We start from the raw sequence: 18,061 nt of genomic DNA on the forward strand, positions 1-18,061 counted from the left end.
TACTGGATGGAAATTTACGTGTACATTTTGAGTGAATAGGGTCGAACCTAGTGTCTTTCAAGATCACTTGTTGCATTTATGATGAAGTCATCTAATTTTACGATATTCCACGAGGATCAGTAGATGTAATAATCACTTAAATAATAATAATATTAACTAAAGATCGGGTAAAACAGAAGGAAACGCTCGTGAGCCATAAAACTACTGTAGAGTCCTTATATGTGAGATTGAATGTGCTCTATTCATGAAGGGTCTGGAATATGACCAATCCTGAGGGATACTTGTTGTATAATTGTGCAATTGATGAATTAATGATGATATTTGACTTATTCTTGTGTATTGGGAGCGCAAGATGGATTATAATTATTGGAGCGCGTGTTGCGAGTGTATTTCACAGGTAGGAAATAAAAGTAATACAAGTAAGGCTCACGCTTGCGGTAATTTCAACCTGTAGCCCAAATGATGGTAGTGCTTATGGATTTTACTAGAATCTTCCATTATAATTTCATGAGTTAGATGAACTTGCATTGATATGTGAAATGTGTTTCTACCGAGTGATACCCATGACTTCGATCACTAGCCACTATTAATGAAGAATAATTTCAGTACACGGATTATTTCTGCTAGACATTACGCGTCCCGACCACCAATAAAAATCATAAATAAACTTGCCAAAACAGGATTCGATGTAAATAATGTACATAAAAACGTGTTTCCCTAGTGTGAATGTGTGTGTGTATGTAAATATGTATATTTCTCTTGTGTCATGTTGGTTTCATTTGATTTTGATCTGGTCACGCACTCGCTGTGACGCAGATTACACTCATCATTGTGTGTTGCCTTAAGAAATAATTTTCATGCCCTTAAGGGAAAGTTTGATTAAGTTAAGTCGAGGAAGACTAGGAAGGAATTTATTTTCTTAATTAGCGAGATTTAAAAGGAAAGATCATCTCGTTACTTTATGAAGGCACTCGATTTGTAAATACAATTTATTTAACTAGCTCACACGTTGGTGATGTAAATTTCTAAAATTTGAAATATTAAAATTAATTTGAATAGAAATGAAATACAAAGATCAGAGGTAGAAATTTGTTAGCCGCATGATTAATTGGAGTTATGGTGAAAATAAGTCATTAATAATTAATTCAAAATAATTATTCTGAAATGCTAATGACGATCATTAGGTAAATAATGCAGTGGAAAATTAATAAGAACACGATCGTGTGACAATGAAACATGGGCTAATTAAATGATGAGAAATTAATAATAATAATAATAATAATAATAATCAGAATAATAATTAATTAATTTTGAGAATTTTGAATTCAATTGTCATTTTCTACTGAAGTTCATGTTGGTGTCATTGACTATTATTAAATACTGTAAATGACAAATTCAGTTGAGTACATCTTAAAACCACGTGTTGAGACTACTTTGAATTGGTAAAGCTTTGAACACATTTATTGTAAAACCCTCGTTCGCAAGACAGCTGTTAATCAATTTTTTTTTAAGTTCTATGTTAATTCATTTAATTCTTTCAGTTGAATGTTTTGATTTGAAAAGGCAAGAGGCCTAATTTTTCTTTGGTTTCATTACAGCACAGTAAGGCTGGAGATTAAGAACACGTGTCACTCTAAATCGAGGAAGAAATGCAATATTATGAAAGTTCTATTTTTGTAAACACATCAGCAAGAGTATTTCATTTGTTTGTTTGCTTATGTGAATAAATGTCAGAGTGTTGTTTTAACATTTCTTTTTATCCTGCTTGGTCATCAATCCCTAACATCCCTTAAATGCCTCTAGAAAGTGATAGCCAACGATCGAACGGTCCACCTTGGGATCTCTCGCTCGATGGCTGGGCTTAGCTCGGGAAAAATGGGGGCAATATGATACCATAAGTTTGCCTCGAGAAAGAAAGGACCCTGAGCTGCGTAAACAGCAGTTGCTACAGAGAGACGAAGAAGTGTTTAAACGTTGGTGTGAAGAGGACAAGATAGATAATTTTCAGAAGTGAAGAAGAGAAATGTGAGCCCATTCAGTATGATTGTAAAAGATGATAATGTTCTATTATTAAAACTTCAAGACCAAGATATTCCATCAATAGTGATGAGTTTTAAAGTGATGAGTGACCTAGAAGTGAAAGCGCATTTAAAAAATGTTCCTTTACCTACCAAAAAATTAAGGTTTATATTAGGATATGAAGGACAGGATGACCTGAAGTGTGACAGATGGAGCAAATTCGAAACTCTGGTAAGTCATCTAGCTAATTATGAAGAAAGTAGTATTGAACTGAGTGATAGAGATTGTGAAAAAGAAAACTGAAACACAATAAAATTAAGTTTGCAATAGAACAGTTGGAACTTAGTTTAATGAAGCAAGTGAGATATACTTCTGAGTTGCTAATATGGGCAGCAACTTTTTACTATTCTTTTCCTGTGGCTTATCGCATGTTGAAGAATACACATGTGATGACTTTACCACATCCTGTCTATTTAGGACACTTTTTGACAAAACTAGGTCTCAAAAAGCATTTTTGAAGGAGAAGGCTACTTCTCCAACACAATGATAAAGTTGTGACATTGATGTTGGATGAAGTCTTTCTCAGTTCTAAACTGACATATAAAGCTGGAAAGATTTTAGGAGTGGCAGAAAATGGTTCTGAGCTGGATCCAGCTACCACCATTCAGGTTTTTATGTCGTCTTCAATACTTTCTGACCACAAAGATGTTTATTGGTCTCTTCCCGGTAACAAAACTAAATGCAGAAACAATTTGGAAACTCACAATGGAGGTTCTAAAACTTATGAATGAATTAGAGTTTGAAGTTGTGTGTATGATTTCGGACAATCATAGTACAAACAGAAGAATGTTTGAATTGTTGTGTGGTAGTTCTCTAAAACCTTGTCTTCCAAACCCATTTAATTCATGAAGTGTCATTTATCATCTTTTTGATAGTGTTCACATACTCAAGTGTATCAGAAATAACTGGTTCAATAGGTGTAATCAAACATTCACTATTCCAAATGTTGAAGCGACTTTTCCAATAATTAGTAATATGCTCACTATTTCTGATGGTACTGCTACCTGTCAGTATTCTACACATGAAGCTAGGTTTTCAGACTTGAAAGATGTATTCCACTCAGAAAGAAACATGCTTTTGAAACTGGCACCGAATTTATCAAGAAAAGCACTTTTTCCTACTTCAGTGGAACGGCAGAATGTTTCCTTGGCAGTAAATATTTTTGATATAAAGAATACTGCAGCTCTAGAATGTTGAAGAGCAAAGGTGTTGATATTTCTATTGGCACAATTCAGTTCTTGAAGTTGATTGGTAGATTGGTAGATCCAATGTTCAGCATCCAATGAAGGGAAAATATACCAAAAATGATGACTCCAATCCCATTACTGGTCCTGATGATCCTAAACTTACTTTCCTAGAAAGTTTGAAAGTTTACATTGATGTTTGGCACATGTCGCATGCTGCAGGGAAACTGAGTAATGAAACTTACCTTGCTTTGACCCATACTTTGACAGCAATAGTTCAGTTGTGTAGGTACATTTTTAGTAATTTTAACTGGTCATATGTACTTACAGCAAAGTTGCAGACTGATAGTTTGGAGCCTATAGAAGGTTAAGTGGGTGTGCTTATAATGTTTCAGTTCAACAGATTCTTGAGTCGGAGAGAAAATTGAAAGTGCTGAGCATACTAAAAATGCAATCTTGTAAACTTGGTGAATTCACACTCGATGATTTTTCAACTGAACTACACAATGTACAGAAGAAACAAGTTCAGAATTTAGACAAGATTGAGCTAGCATTAGGTGACATAGAGTGTGTAACAATCCCACCCCACTCACAGAGGATTCTCATTTGTATTGCCAGCTATACTAGTATGAAGGTTATTGAGAAGCTTAAGAAGTATGACAACTGTGCTGACTGTGTTGAGATGCTACAGTCCGAAGAAGAAATGGTGATACACTGTGATGTTGACCAAATGCTCTCATATTTTAGGCAGTTAAACAGAGGTGGTTTGAAGTGCCCATCACCGATCATGGTTTCCATGTGTTGTAAAATATTCATGCTCCTTCAGGTCCTCATAAGCAGGGCTTATGAAGCAGAATTTTCAAAATTAGAAAACCAAAGGGATGCAATAGTTGCTTTATGAGTTGAAGCCTTTGAAAGTAATATTGATAATGCGAGTGATGTATGCATGTGTGCTGTTCCTTTGACCAGAATTATGAAGAAGTGTGTGAAAATTCTGGCCAATATTTTTATTAACAATTACACAAAGGTCTTAAATGAAAAGAAAATCTCCCAAGAAATTGCCAAGGAACTTGAAAAGCAAGGTGCCAAGAGAAAAACTCTCAGACAGAAACAGCACATTAGGAAATAATTGAAACTCAGCAGCAAGTAACTTTAAGGGTGGGTTTCCATTTGAGATTAACTAGGAGAGTAACTCTCGATATCCGCTCTCAGGTTGTTGTCCATTTGAGAGTAAATTTTGGCCGGAATAACTATCGAGAATAACCGGCGAGTCCCTCGTCAAGATAGCTTTCACAAGTTCTCGTCACACGCTGTCCACTTGTCCACCTGTAGAGAGTGGAGAGTAATCGAAATGTCATCACACTACTACAGACAAGTCGCAGCAGCTGTGATTATTCTATGTAAAAAAATCTGGGTTAAGCCATGGATTGAAAGGAGAAGTGCTCTAGGTGCCGGTCATATGCTAATTCGGGAATTACAAATGGAAGACGCACAGCAGTTTCGAAATTTTTGTACACTGATGAGCTCTGAAGTTGAGTTTATTATCGAATCTGTGGGACCAGTAATCTTCAAGGACACTAAAATGAGAAAAGCTATATCTCTGCGTGATCGAGTGATGGTTATTCCAAGATTTTTTGCCAGAGGTAAGTTTATTTGAATTATTTGTATTTATAGTAAGGTGTATTCTATTCGTGCTAATTGTATACTGTATACAATGCAATTCTTTTCGGGTAATTCGTTTAGCAGTCTTCAGTATCTTTTCCGTATCCCTGTATGTACGGTAGGAAGAATAGTAAAAGAAGTTGCTCCCGCTATCTACAATGCCCTCAAAGGAAAATACTTACAAGTAAAGAAATCGCTTATGAAATAATATCCTTATGTAATCTTATGTATTCGTGAATGTAAAGAAAAGAAAACTGATAATTCAAGGTAAAGAAGCCGAAAAGTACAATTTTAGGCATACTGTACATAAGTTTTCACTTCGTACAGGAAGGAAAGAAATATAGTGTACATAATTTTGCATTACAGATCTGCCAAATTAAAAGTGTTAATAAAATCTCTAGCCGAATTCGACTCAGAAGTCTGTGGTAATGCAGGAGGAGAAGAGAGAAAATCATTGTATCCTGATGAAGTGCTTTTGCTGGCACACACGGAAGAGAATGAACACATTGCTTCTTCGTCCTCATCTGCCGCACGAACTATGGCGTTTCTTATTTCAGTTTTCAACTTCCTTCTAACATACTCATTTCGAAGAGTGCGTAGTTCTAAAGCAACATATTCCCCAAATTTGTCGCATTCGTCTGGTGTTCCTTTCGCCAGTACGGCTAATGCAGTTTTTATTGCAATGTCATCTTCTTCCTCGCGTTTCCGTTTAGACGACTTCGAAGTTGTTTTCCTTCTTACTACATTTAGAGTAGTCGCATCGTTTTCGAAGGGCTTTTCCGAAGTTTCAAAAATTCTCCATCCTTTGGTATGTCTATGTCGGAATTTGAAGAACTCTCCGCCTAAAATTAAATACCGAATTACCAAATTAAAAACAAATCTAATAAGATGACAATAAAATCAACTGTTATTGTTTTTTCTATATATATAATTCGCTGGGGCCATCAAGGACCACGTTAAGTCTTGTTGCATTTGACACTGAACTTGGCCTTCTTTAGAGCCCAAATTTCCCTCATTCTTTGTGAGTGGGCCTGCTTAAGCTCCTCTGTCCAAGGGGCACCGTGTCTTCTCTTTGGTTGCTCGTCTCGGTTTAGCCCGTTCGTCAATATTTTCTTGCGGAAGAGATCTCTGTTAAGGGCGTCTTCAGCTGAGATATGTAGCATTTGCAGGTCTTCTTTGGTATTTCTAAACCAGGGAATTGTGGTTTTGGGGTTTGAATCAAAAAAGTGAAATATTTCTTTAGTTAACTTTCTTCCGTCCATTCTTTTCAGATGACCGTAAAATCGTGCCCGTCCTTTCCTGATTGTGTCGGTAATTTTCTATATTTTGCTGTAGACTTCCTTGTTGGATCTCTTTTGATGGATTCCATTTCTGTACTTTGATCCCAAGATTCCTCTCACAATTTTGCATTCTCTTTTCTCCAGTTCTTCAAGGAGTCCTTTGTTGGCATTTAGAGACAGGGTTTCAGCTGCATATAGAACTACTGGCTTCAGAACTGTTTCATAGTGACGAATCTTGGTGTTTTGGGAAAGGCATTTTTTGTTGTAGATTGTGCGGGATGTTTGGTAGGCTATTTCCAGTTTGCGTACTCGCTCCTGAAGTGCTTCTTTGTCCAGTCCATTTTTCATGATGATCTCACCCAGGTATTTGAATTTGTCTACTCGGGTGACGTCCCCGTATTTTGTATGGAGTTTTGGTGGAGCCTCTTTGATGTTAGTCATTACTTCTGTTTTCTCAAACGATATCTGCAAACCAGTTTGTTTGGCAATTTCCTTTAAAATTTCAACTTGAGCTCTAGCGGTTTCTATGTCGTCTGAGAGAACAGCAATATCATCGGCAAATGCTAAGCAGCCTGTTGCGATCCCCTTGGATTTGGTTCCTATTCTCAATGGACTGTAGTTGGTTTCCTGTAATCTCACCCGCCAGGTTCTGATGATCTTTTCAAGAACACAGTTGAAGAGTATCGGGGATAGCCCATCACCTTGTCGGACTCCTGTTTTGATGTCAAAGGAATGCGAGAGACATCCGTGGAACTTCACCTTGGATTTTGTATCGGTCAGGGTGGCTCTAATTAATGCCAGCAGTTTCAAATCAACTCCAAATTCATTTAAGATGTTTAGCAGGACTTCCCGGTCAATGGAGTCGTACGCTTTCTCAAAGTCCACAAAGACGGACACATACTGCTTGGACCATAGTGTACAATATCTGATGATCATTTTGAGATTTTGGATCTGTTCAGCTGTTGAGCGACCTTTTCTGAACCCTCCTTGGTATTCACCTATTTGATGTTCGACTTGTGCTTCCAAATGCTCCAGTATGGCAGGTGATAGAATTTTGTAAGTCACGGGTAGCAAAGATATTCCTCTGTAGTTGTTGATGTTCTTCATGCTGCCTTTTTTGTGTAATGGATGGATCAAAGCTATTTTCCAATCTTCGGGTAGGGTCTCCTTGTTCCAAATTTCTTCTATTTGCTTTTGCAAGATATCAAGTGATTCCTCTGGGGCATATTTCCATAGTTCTGCTACTACTGAGTCTTCCCCCGGCGCTTTGTTATTTTTGAGACGGGCAATGTGGCGCTTTATTTCATCTCTGTCGGGTGGTCTGGAATCTGGGTACCTGAGTAAGGGTTCCTTGGCCTCAATGGCACTTTGCGGTTTAGAGCAATTAAGTAAATTCTTGAAGTAATCTGCCAGAATGCTGCAATTTTCTTCATTTGACGTCGCCAGTCTGCCGTCCTCTCGCTCAAAGCATAGAGATGGTGGTTTATAGCCAGTGAGTTTGCGTCTGAAGGCTCTGTAGTACTCTCTGCTTTCATTCTTCCTAAAGTTTTGTTCTATCTTTTCAATGAGAGATTTTTCGTATTTACGTTTCTCAGTTCTGAACACCCTAGCTGCTTGGGTACGTTGGGTTTTGTAGGTTTCCCAATCATTTTCTGATTTCGTAGAGTAGTACTGTTTCCACGCATTGAGTCTTTCTTGGAGGACTGATTCGCAGGTACCATTCCACCAGGCATGCTTTTTGCTTCTCTTGATTTCTGCAACGTCATTGGCAGCCTCAACAAGGAGACTTTTGGCGTTGTTAAAGTCACAGTCATTTGGTCTAGCCTTCTCCTGGAACTCCTCGACCCTTTGCCGAAGTTTATCATTGTCGAAGCTGTGATCTGTTTGGTTGTCTTCCTTGTGTTTGCGGGAATTGGTTTGAATTTGATAAGAGACATATAATGATCTGAGGCCACGATGATGCCTTTCTTTACCTTGACATACATAATCTCAGGGCTGTTACTATTATTATTATTACTACCAATATTTACTTTTATCATAATATTATAACAGTAATGTATTAATACATCGTCCTAGTTATTCATTGACTAAGCACATTATTCTTCTATCATTACAGTTTCCACAAAGCACCGATGAATGGCTTAAAATAGGCGAAGATTTTCAAAGACGATGGAATTTCTCTCATTGCCTGGGTGCCTTGGACGGGAAGCATGTAGGTAAAGAAGCTCCTAATAACAGTGGGAGCCTATTTTACTACTACAAAGGAACGCACAGTATTGTTTTGTTGGCAATCGCAAATGCTAATTATAAATTTATTTACGTAGACATCGGTTGTAATGGCGGTATTTCTGATGGAGGTGTACTTTCTAACAGCAGTTTGTTCGATAAATTGGAACAAAAGGCACTACCTTTACTCTGTCCTGAACCACTTCCAAGAAGAAATATGCCAGTGCCATTCTGTCTTGTTGGTGATGATGCATTTGCAATGACAACATACCTTTTGAAACATTATCCCACTCGTGATCAACCATCACCCAAACAAATTTTTAATTATCGCCTGTCAAGGGCTCGTAGAACTGTGGAAAACGGTTTCAGGATTTTAGCAAACAGATTTCGAGTAGTACTAAGAAAACCTATGCTCTTGGATCCGAATAAGTTAAAGACGTTATGTCGTCAATATGTGCCCTTCATAATTTCCTACTGAACGCAAATGAGTCAGCCTATTTAGGAAATGGAATAATCGATTCAGAAGTCGAGATGTGATACCTGGAGTATGGCGTGATGAAGATAACCTTGGAAATACACTTCTTCCGCTGGAATGAGGCAAAAGAAATAACTATATAACTTCACAAAAGGATGTGAGAGATGAATTCAAAAACTATTTTATGACTACTGAGGGTGAAGTGGACTGGCAGTATAGACACATTGCAACTCACAACAGAGAATAAGAAACTTGTGTTGAAGAGGGAACTTACCAAATTAGATTGTGTTGAACAGGGAATAAGTACCGGGATGACAAACTTCAGAGCATTGAAATAAGGCCAACTACTTTCGTAGTTGTCATCTGTCCCGCTACCGCTTTTTCTGTTTTTCATTTTTTTTCCAGTTCCAGAGAGCATCACATTATTGATTAATTTAAATATTATATTATAATATATACTTGTTATTATAACAATGACCAGGCTACAATCATTATAATATATTTATTTTCATGAAAATTGATGTGATTATAATAAAATATAAACTAACAATTTACTCTTAATTAAACTTTATTAAACATTCTTAGCTGATTCCTTAAGTTGTGAAGTTTCCTTTGAACTTCAGCTCCAGAACACGAAAACTTCACTCCTATTTCCTCTAAAGTTTTATGTTTCTTCACTCTGTCACGGTAATCGGTACATTTCACATTCCACAAAATTTCTTGACTTTCATACATTTCAATTAACAGTTTTTATTTCCTCCGGTGATCAATTTTTAGCCATCTTGCAATTGAAAATAGAACCAAGCTCTCGATAGCTTCGCCACAATTCGAAGACAGTTCATATCTGGAGAGCTAATCTCCAAGAGGGCCAGGGAGCACGTGTCGACTAGCGAGCACGTTGAGACAAGTTAGCTCTCGGCACTGTGTCCATTGGCGAGTAACTGCTATCGAGAGGTTCTCGCCAGTATTTACTCTCAAGTGTACGGGCATCTTAAGGTAATAAATTAATTAATTTTGAGTCATTAAATAATGTTTGGTGTAGAAACTTTCTTTAAAATTGTTTTTTGGCTATGCACAGTGTTAGTTTTGTTCGACTGCAATATTTTGGTTAAGGGTGTATAATGAGCTAATGGGTATGTTGTGTTAGTGTTATTAAGTTAGGAGGAAAACATTTGTTTTTCTTTTCTGTGCTTGGTGTTATGCTGTTTAGTCTGTAATTTGTTTGTTGGATGTGTGCACTACTAGTTTTGTTTGACTGCAATATTTTGGTGAAGGGTGAATAACGAGCAAATGGGTATGTTGTGTTAATGTTCATAAGTTAGGAGGAAAACTGATTTTTTTCCTGTGCTTGGTGTTATGCTGTTTAGTCTGTAATTTGTTTGTTGGATGTGTGCACTACTAGTTTTGTTTGACTGCAATATTTTGGTGAAGGGTGAATAACGAGCAAATGGGTATGTTGTGTTAGTGTTCATAAGTTAGGAGTAAAACTGATTTTTTTTCAGTGCTTGGTGTTATGTTGTTTAGTATGTAGGCCTAATTTGTATGTTGGATGTGGGCACTACTAGTTTTGTTTGACTGCAATATTTTGGTGAACGAGCTAAGGGGTATGTTGTGTTAGTGTTCATAAGTTAGGAGTAAAACTGATTCTTTTTCTGTGCTTGATGTTATGTTGCTTAGTCCGTTGGTCTAATTTGTATGTTGGATATGTGCACTACTAGTTTGGTTCAAATGCAAAACGTTGGTGAAGGGTGAATAACAAGCTAATGTGTATGCCGTGTTAGTGTTAATAAGTTAGGAGGAAAACATATTTTTTTCTGTGCTTGGTGTTATGCCACTTAGTCTGTAATTTGTTTGTTGGAAGTGTGCATTACTTGTTTTGTTCGACTGCAATATTTTGGTGAAGGGTGAATAATGACCTAATAAGTATGTTGTGCTAGTGTTAAGAGAAGGAAAACAGATTTTTTTTTTTGTTGGTGTTATGTTACTTAGCCTAGTCTGTAATTTTCTTGAATATGTGTTTACATTTAAGTGAAGTCGTACTTATAACTTACTGTTTGTTGTAAAGCTTTCAAAGTCCGCTCTATGTGACATACTCTCATAGAAAAAACGCAATATAAATTACCACTGCTATTTTATATTTCAAATATTGCGTGTTTGATAACCATGGATAAACATTTTCATAGTACAAATTGCTTACAACTATTATTAGGTTATTCGTCGCCATGTCAGCTTTGACCTGGTACGGCAGCCATGTTTTTTTTTTGCATTGTGGTCTGAGTATTAGAGTTGGTCTTGCTCCAAATTTCTAATCTGCAATAATTACCAACCAATGTGGAAATATTCCTAACTTTAAAACTATGTTGTGATATAATACCTGAACCTGTAGGTCCCAAAAGAAGGATATTGCTCTTTTCTAGTCGCAGCTCATGACTATTAGAGTCCAAGATGTCACTTCCCATGCTGTTAGGCCCAACCGAAGGACGTCTTGGTTCCAGGTCTGGAGGTGCTGGGTGTTGGAAACCTACTCCCATAGCAGGAGTGTGGCCAATTCCCGAGATGTGCAGCAAATCTGCAATTAAGTTAGCAAAAAGAATATTCTCATACTAAGTCTGGGTTTGTCTACATATGCTCACACACACACATACATATAAACCATAAGATTAAATCTAGAATTCAATAAATATATAGGGGAACAAAGTAATATGGACAAAGTTGGAACATCCAAGAAAAACTGCTTCTTTAAGTTTTTAATTTCTTTATAAGCATCTTTATTTTTATTTTTTTTGTCATAGAAAATGTAAAGTACTATCTCATGAAAATAAATCCATTTGATCCATCCTCTATATCAGTTGCATTCAAAATGCTTCACAGTGTGTAAATCACCATGTACGGATGCACCGTGGAATAGAGTTCACAATGGAGGGGAAGAGAGAATGCCGGGGAAGGAGTTGGTGCAAGCAAGACAGACTGTTCTGGCGATAGAGGTGAAGATGTGCTTGTACTGCTGATGGCCAAGGGCCGATGACCTTAGATGTTAGGCCCCTTCAAACAACAATCATCATCATCATCATCATCATCATCATCAGCTGATGGACATAGGCTGCAGTGCTTGATCTTGTCAATATGTCATCAGTCCACTTGCTCTCAATCCAGGAAGGGTCCAGGGATTAATCAATAAATTATGGCTACTAAAAAGTGAAGGAATGGGGATGTACCACAGCAATTTAAGAAAGAATGGGAATTGCAGTTTGTTTTTGATATTAATGAAGAAAACTCAAAAGGTTTAATTTGCCAAAAGTTGAGAAATATAAGAAATTCTGATAATGACCATGAGATGAACAGTATCTTCTGTTAAATGGGATCCATAGCTGTAGGTGCAGACCATTATTGGTGACCATACAAAACCTGTATCCGTGGGCCAAAGAAAGAAGTCAGTAGACCTTGGATACATGGAAGAAGTTTGCCTAGTGTGACAAGTCCTGTTTCCTGCTGAACCATACAGATGACTGCACCAAAATCTAGAGTAAACAATGTGAAGTCGCATCCCCTGGTTGCAACATTAGAGTTTAGCAGGGATGACAGCAGTGGCATGGTCTGGGAAGCATTCTCCCTGCATGCTCTACCACAATCCTTGAATGGTGAGTGCAACAGAGACCTGTTAGCTGACCATCTATACTCTTATATTCTGAGGCAGTCTTTCTTTCCTGATCACTATACCATGTTTCACTATGACAACGCGTGTTATTGGTCTTGGATCATTTAAGAATCGATAGAGGAACACAACGATGAAATCTCCACACTGTGTGGCCTCCAAAACTCACTACACTGTAACTCCACTGAACATGTCTGGAATATGCAGCAGGTATGGGTCAAATTGCTTCTTAGACTTTTGAAGCCAGAACTGATGCTGTTATCTATGGGGCTTTGGGCTGTTGTGCCACTTTGCACATCCATCTGTCTGTCCGTCCATCATCAATGACCAGCAATTAGAACTGTCACCCAGGTGGCAGATTCCCTATCAATTGTTTACATAATCTTTTTTAAAATCATTTACCTTTGTCTGCTGTACATCTTACAACACTGTCATGGTCTCTTTGCAGTCGCTCACAATCCTGTAACTTATTTGTTACTCTATACAATATAACATCAAAAAGCCTTATCTGCGATTCCAATTCTTTACTCATATCTATATATATAAAATAAGAGTTTTGTCTGTACATTGCTCAGAATTTAGAAAGGATGGTATTAATGTATCAGTCGTGTCCACAGTAATAAGGAAATGGACCTTTTAATTTTCCGTAATTTCTGTCTGTCTGGCTATCAGTCTGCATGTGCACGCATCACTAGAAAACGGCTGAAGGGAATTGAATGAAAATCGGTAGACAAAGTCGGGGAATAAGTTGCTACAAGCATATTCATGCTGAATGAAATGGTAGTTTAGGGGAAGGCCTAAAATTTAATTCTCAAATATTTACGTTATTAGTGGCCGTATCTTAATGAAAACCGGTATACAAAGTCGGGGAACAAATTGCTATAATCCAGGCTATAAATAATTGTATTCAAGCTGAAAAAAATGGTAGTTTAGGGGAAGACCTAACATTTAATTCTCAAATATTTGTTATTAGTTGTCGTATCTTAATGAAAATCGGTATGCAAAGTCGGGGAATAAGTCACTATAATCTAGGCCATAAACATTTGTATTCATGCTGAGTAAAATGGTAGTTTAGGCAAAGACCTAAAATTTAATTCTCAAATATTTGTTATTAATGGTCGTATCTTAACAAAATTCGATAGGCAAAGTCGGAGAGTAACTCGCTACAATCTAGGCCATAAATAATTGTATTCACGCTGAGAAAAATGGTAGTTTAGTGGAAGGCTTAAAATTGAATTCTCAAATATTTATGTTATTAATGGTCCTATAATAATTCTATTCACACTGAGTGAAGTGGTAGTTTAGGGGAAGACTAAAATGTAATTCTCAAATAATTATGTTATTAGTGGTCGTGTCGATAAATACTAAAGTTATATAGTATTAAATTTCCGATCACTTATGTCTTATACATTGTTACCGCACAGGCTATGATCACAGAAATATTCATGAATTTGCATTTTTGTTACTAAGTCCATATCAGTGATGAGTCACGAGAAAATGGGTAAACAGAATTTAATGAAATTCGGTATGTAAAATCTGAGAATATAGAACTACAGTCTATGCTATGAATAATTTTGTAAGATGCCCTAATATCAAAGAGTCGAAAGAAAATTAAATATGAAGGCCTAGAATAGAGAACATAAAATTGATCAACAATAACATTACATTGATCAATGTTTGTGTGATGTGCTTTGGGTCTTCTGTTGCCACTCATCTCCGACAGATAGGATTACAGCTGCGTACCAAGTATTTAAAAAAAACTGTATTTACGTTGCACCGACACAGATAGGTCTTATGGCGACGATGGGATAGGAAAGAGCTAGGACTGTCAAGGGAGTGGCCTTAGCCTTAATTAAGGTACAGCCCCACCATGTGCTTGGTGTGAAAATGGGAAACCACGGAATACCATTTTCAGGGCTGCCGACGGTGGGGTTCGAATCTACTATCTCCCGGACGCAAGCTCACAGCTGCGCGCCCTAACCTCACGGCCAACTCGCCCGGTCATACCGAGCGTAACAGCCTGCCTGAATATTGGCGAGAAGTAGCAGGGGAGTTGGATAACTTTCTTCTTTAGCATGCCATTCCTCTGGTTCATAAGTTTTCTGATACTACTGGTACATAACACTGGTTCATCACAGCATTCGTGCTATTCAATCCCTACTCTGGGGCACTGATAGGAATGAGCAGTGTGCATATTCAAAGGAATAACAGCAGAAGTGTTCACGGCTGTCTGCGGCCTGATCATTCCAGCTCTGGAACTTTGGACTGTTAGATCGGCACAGTAGTACTGTTTGTTAAAAGTGAGAAAATGTGCGGTTTTCAATTTGATTGAGTGTTTTATATGATAACATTACTTTTAATCGCTACATTCCTACTGACGTTTTTGTAATGACCTATGTTGACTTCACTTAGGAAAACCGCAATGTTAGTCTTTCTAAGAATCCCGTAGCGAAGCACGGGTACATTAGCTAGTCATTTATATACATAGAAAACACAAATGTACAACAATACTGTTCTGTGGGAACTCCTCTTATTAATCAGGATCAGATCTACTCTAATTCTCTTGAGTTCTATTTTCTAGAAATTCTACCATCCATTCATCCATTCAACCCCTCTTTTGTCTAGTCCAATAGCTCTCATTTTTGTCAACTCATGATCTACTCAAAAGCCTTGGATAGGTCAACAGTGATAGGGTCCATCTAAAATATCTGCTACATCTTACTGGAATCCTGCAAGAGGAGCCTCACTGGAATAACCTTTCCAAAACCCGAACTGCTTTCTATCAAACCAGCTAGTAATTTTGCAAACATGTCTAATATAATCAGAATGAAGGTTTTCCCAAAGCTTCCATGCAACACATGTCAAACTGACAAGCCTGTAATTATCTGCTTTATCTTTATCATCTTTTTCCTTGTACAATGGGGCTACTATAGCAACTCTCTATTCATGAAAAGAGTAATCAATTTAATATTTCAAATATGGCACTATATCCCAACCCACTGCCTTCAGTATACTGCCAGAAATCTTATCAATCCAAGTTGCTTTTCTAGCTTTCAACTTTTGTATTTGTTTGCAAATCACAGGTAAATTTCAGTACTCACCAGTATTGTAACCTCCTCTACCTAGACATTATCCTCATATCTATCGATCTTTACAAACTGTTAAATGAATACTTCAGGGTGGTATTTCTGTTGACCCTGTCTGGGTGAAAAAACACATAAAATTGACAGGAATAATACCTGAAGGTGAAATCCTTTATGCTTATCCGGGATTCACAACCTGCCTCTGGCAGTATTTTTACTTATATAGAAAAAGAAAAATGGAGATGTGTGTAAATGTGCGATTTGCGACAATTTTCCATGTTGCTATTGACCGGCTTGGGTCAGCTGTCCTGAAGAAAAGTTTTCTAATGTCTCCAATAGAGCTTGCATCGTGTGCGCCTGCAAGGCTGCCACCTTCATTGAAAATAAGAAACTGCTCAGTTTCAAATGGTCGTGGTGTGCACCTTACTTGTTGTCACACTTCGTGTCACATTTTACATTTTAACAAGACTGTACGGAATGCTAGAGGCCTGTTGGCCATGAAGTGGCCCTAACCTTGCTTTGCTTGTCCCCAGCCCGATGGTCTTGTCACTAGCTGGACTTAAGTTCCTAAGTTGGCAGCCTTGTGTAGTGCCCTGTGATGTCATCTGAACTCTGCCATGTTGGATCTCCAACCTATCTTCTGCAAAGGGTCAACAGAAGTTTTACCTACTTCTGTCTTCTGTAAGTCCTCAGATATACACTCCCCTTGTTCATTAACGATCCTTGTAAAGTCCTTCCTGGAACATGTTTCCGCCAAGTACCTATACATACCCTTACATGAAAATGAAAATCCACAGCCTGTTTCCAGTCATCTGACCAGGTCAGGAATGGAATGAATGAAGCCCCGATCTAGCGGCGAGGATAGGAATTGTGCTGGCTGCCGAAGCCTGTCGCACTTCTCTGGGGCAATGATTAATGAAATGAAATGATATTGGAGAGTGTTGCTGGAATGAAAGATGACAAGGAAAACCAGAGTACGCGGAGAAAAACCTGTCCCGCCTTTGCTTTGTCCAGCACAAATCTCACATGGAGTGACCGGGATTTGAACAACGGAACCCAGTGGCGAGAGGCCAGCACGTTGCCACCTGAGCTACGGAGGCTCCAATACATACCCTTTGTTACGAGCTCAACTTCGCTCACCTTATGCATACTTCTCCGCTCCGATTCAATGCACATTATATTGCGCTGCTTCACGAACTGTCAGCTTACAAGTCTGTCTCACCACTGCTTGGACTGTTGCCCCTCCACGCGCAATCACCATGACGTCACCCGGTTCCAGTATTTTCTCGAGCTCGTTTCGCTTCCGTATATATACTCGCCGCTTTCTCTTGTCCAGCGGTCAGGTGTGATTGATATGTTGTAATCGGTAGTGGGAGCTTGAGCAGTGTACACGGCTGGACCGTGTGCATTTTTTAACTCCACTTCATTCTTCTCTACGTTCTGGGTGAGCAGACTTTTATTATTATTATCATCCATTCAATTTTGCCCTCTCTCTCTCTCTACATGGGCTTTGCTATTGCTTGGATTTCGAACTCTAGTCCCTTCAGGACTCTACAAAATTACGCTGTGCCAAACTATTGACTTTGGACTTGTGGTGGAAATGTGAAGGAAGAAGTGTTCTGGACTAGCGATATCGCGGTCGCCTTCAACTTCTAAAGTGTTGTGCATGAACTTTGCCTTCCCTCGTTTTGAAGTGGGACTTGACAGCCTGATCATTACTTAATTTTCCCTTTCCCTGCTGTTTGTTTCTTGGTTTTCTCTTCCTGCTCCTCTTTCCACTCTCCTTTTCGTCTCCCATTCGTAATTTCTCATAATTTACTAATCAAATTTGGTAATATTGTGGTCTGCCAATTTCGCACTGGGTCTGCTGTTTACATTTCGAATGTTCTAGTCTCTTCCTGTCTTAAACAAGTGTGTGTTAGATTGTGGGGGATATGATGTCGTTTTATTGCGTACCCTTTTAGGTACTGGAAAGTTCCCTTTAACTTGTATAATTTTTACTTGTTCCTTTCCAAAATTTCTTGCTGTTTTCGCACGGCATTCATGTAAACGTTGTCATGTTGGAACTTGAATGTAATGAGAATATTAATTTATTCCTATAGCCCTTATCTCGTACCTGAGTATACCAAAGATTTATTGTAATTTGTGCGGTTACCCTTTTTTTTTTAGTGCCTGTATGAACCAAAATAAGACCTATCAATAACTTGTATGATTCCCTTTTTCTATGGTGTATCAAATGGTCCATTTTACTCTCTGTTGTGAAAACATTTGTTATCTCTTTTGAAGTTGTTTCAATATATCTGTTCATTTTTCTAAACCTGTGCTTTTGGGAGTTCTCATTTCTATGTTCCCTTTCGTTTTGTTTAGTATGTACCTACCGCGGAAATTCCTCTTGGGAAAAGGCCCATAATTGTAAATCG

At 38.0% G+C, this 18,061-nt stretch overlaps 2 protein-coding genes across 8 annotated transcripts in view; both read right to left on the reverse strand.

Annotated features, from left to right (window-relative positions):
- The window catches only part of ClpX (Caseinolytic protease chaperone subunit), a 360,525-nt gene that overhangs the window by 97,470 nt on the left and 244,994 nt on the right, over positions 1-18,061 (reverse strand). For all 7 annotated transcript variants that reach the window (XM_067137796.2, XM_067137795.2, XM_067137797.2 and 4 more), the window contains one exon: positions 11,281-11,475. In XM_067137796.2, the coding sequence (XP_066993897.1) occupies positions 11,281-11,475 (195 nt within the window). The remainder of the gene's footprint in view (positions 1-11,280; positions 11,476-18,061) is intronic.
- LOC136858844 (uncharacterized) lies at positions 5,286-9,647 on the reverse strand (the record flags this gene model as incomplete). Its single annotated transcript, XM_068225716.1, has 3 exons — positions 5,286-5,767; positions 8,972-9,018; positions 9,484-9,647. Coding segments are annotated over 3 exons (693 nt in total), but the record flags the coding sequence as incomplete, so codon positions are not given.

Source organism: Anabrus simplex, chromosome 1, assembly GCF_040414725.1.
Source record: "Anabrus simplex isolate iqAnaSimp1 chromosome 1, ASM4041472v1, whole genome shotgun sequence".
Lineage (NCBI taxonomy): Eukaryota > Metazoa > Arthropoda > Insecta > Orthoptera > Tettigoniidae > Anabrus > Anabrus simplex.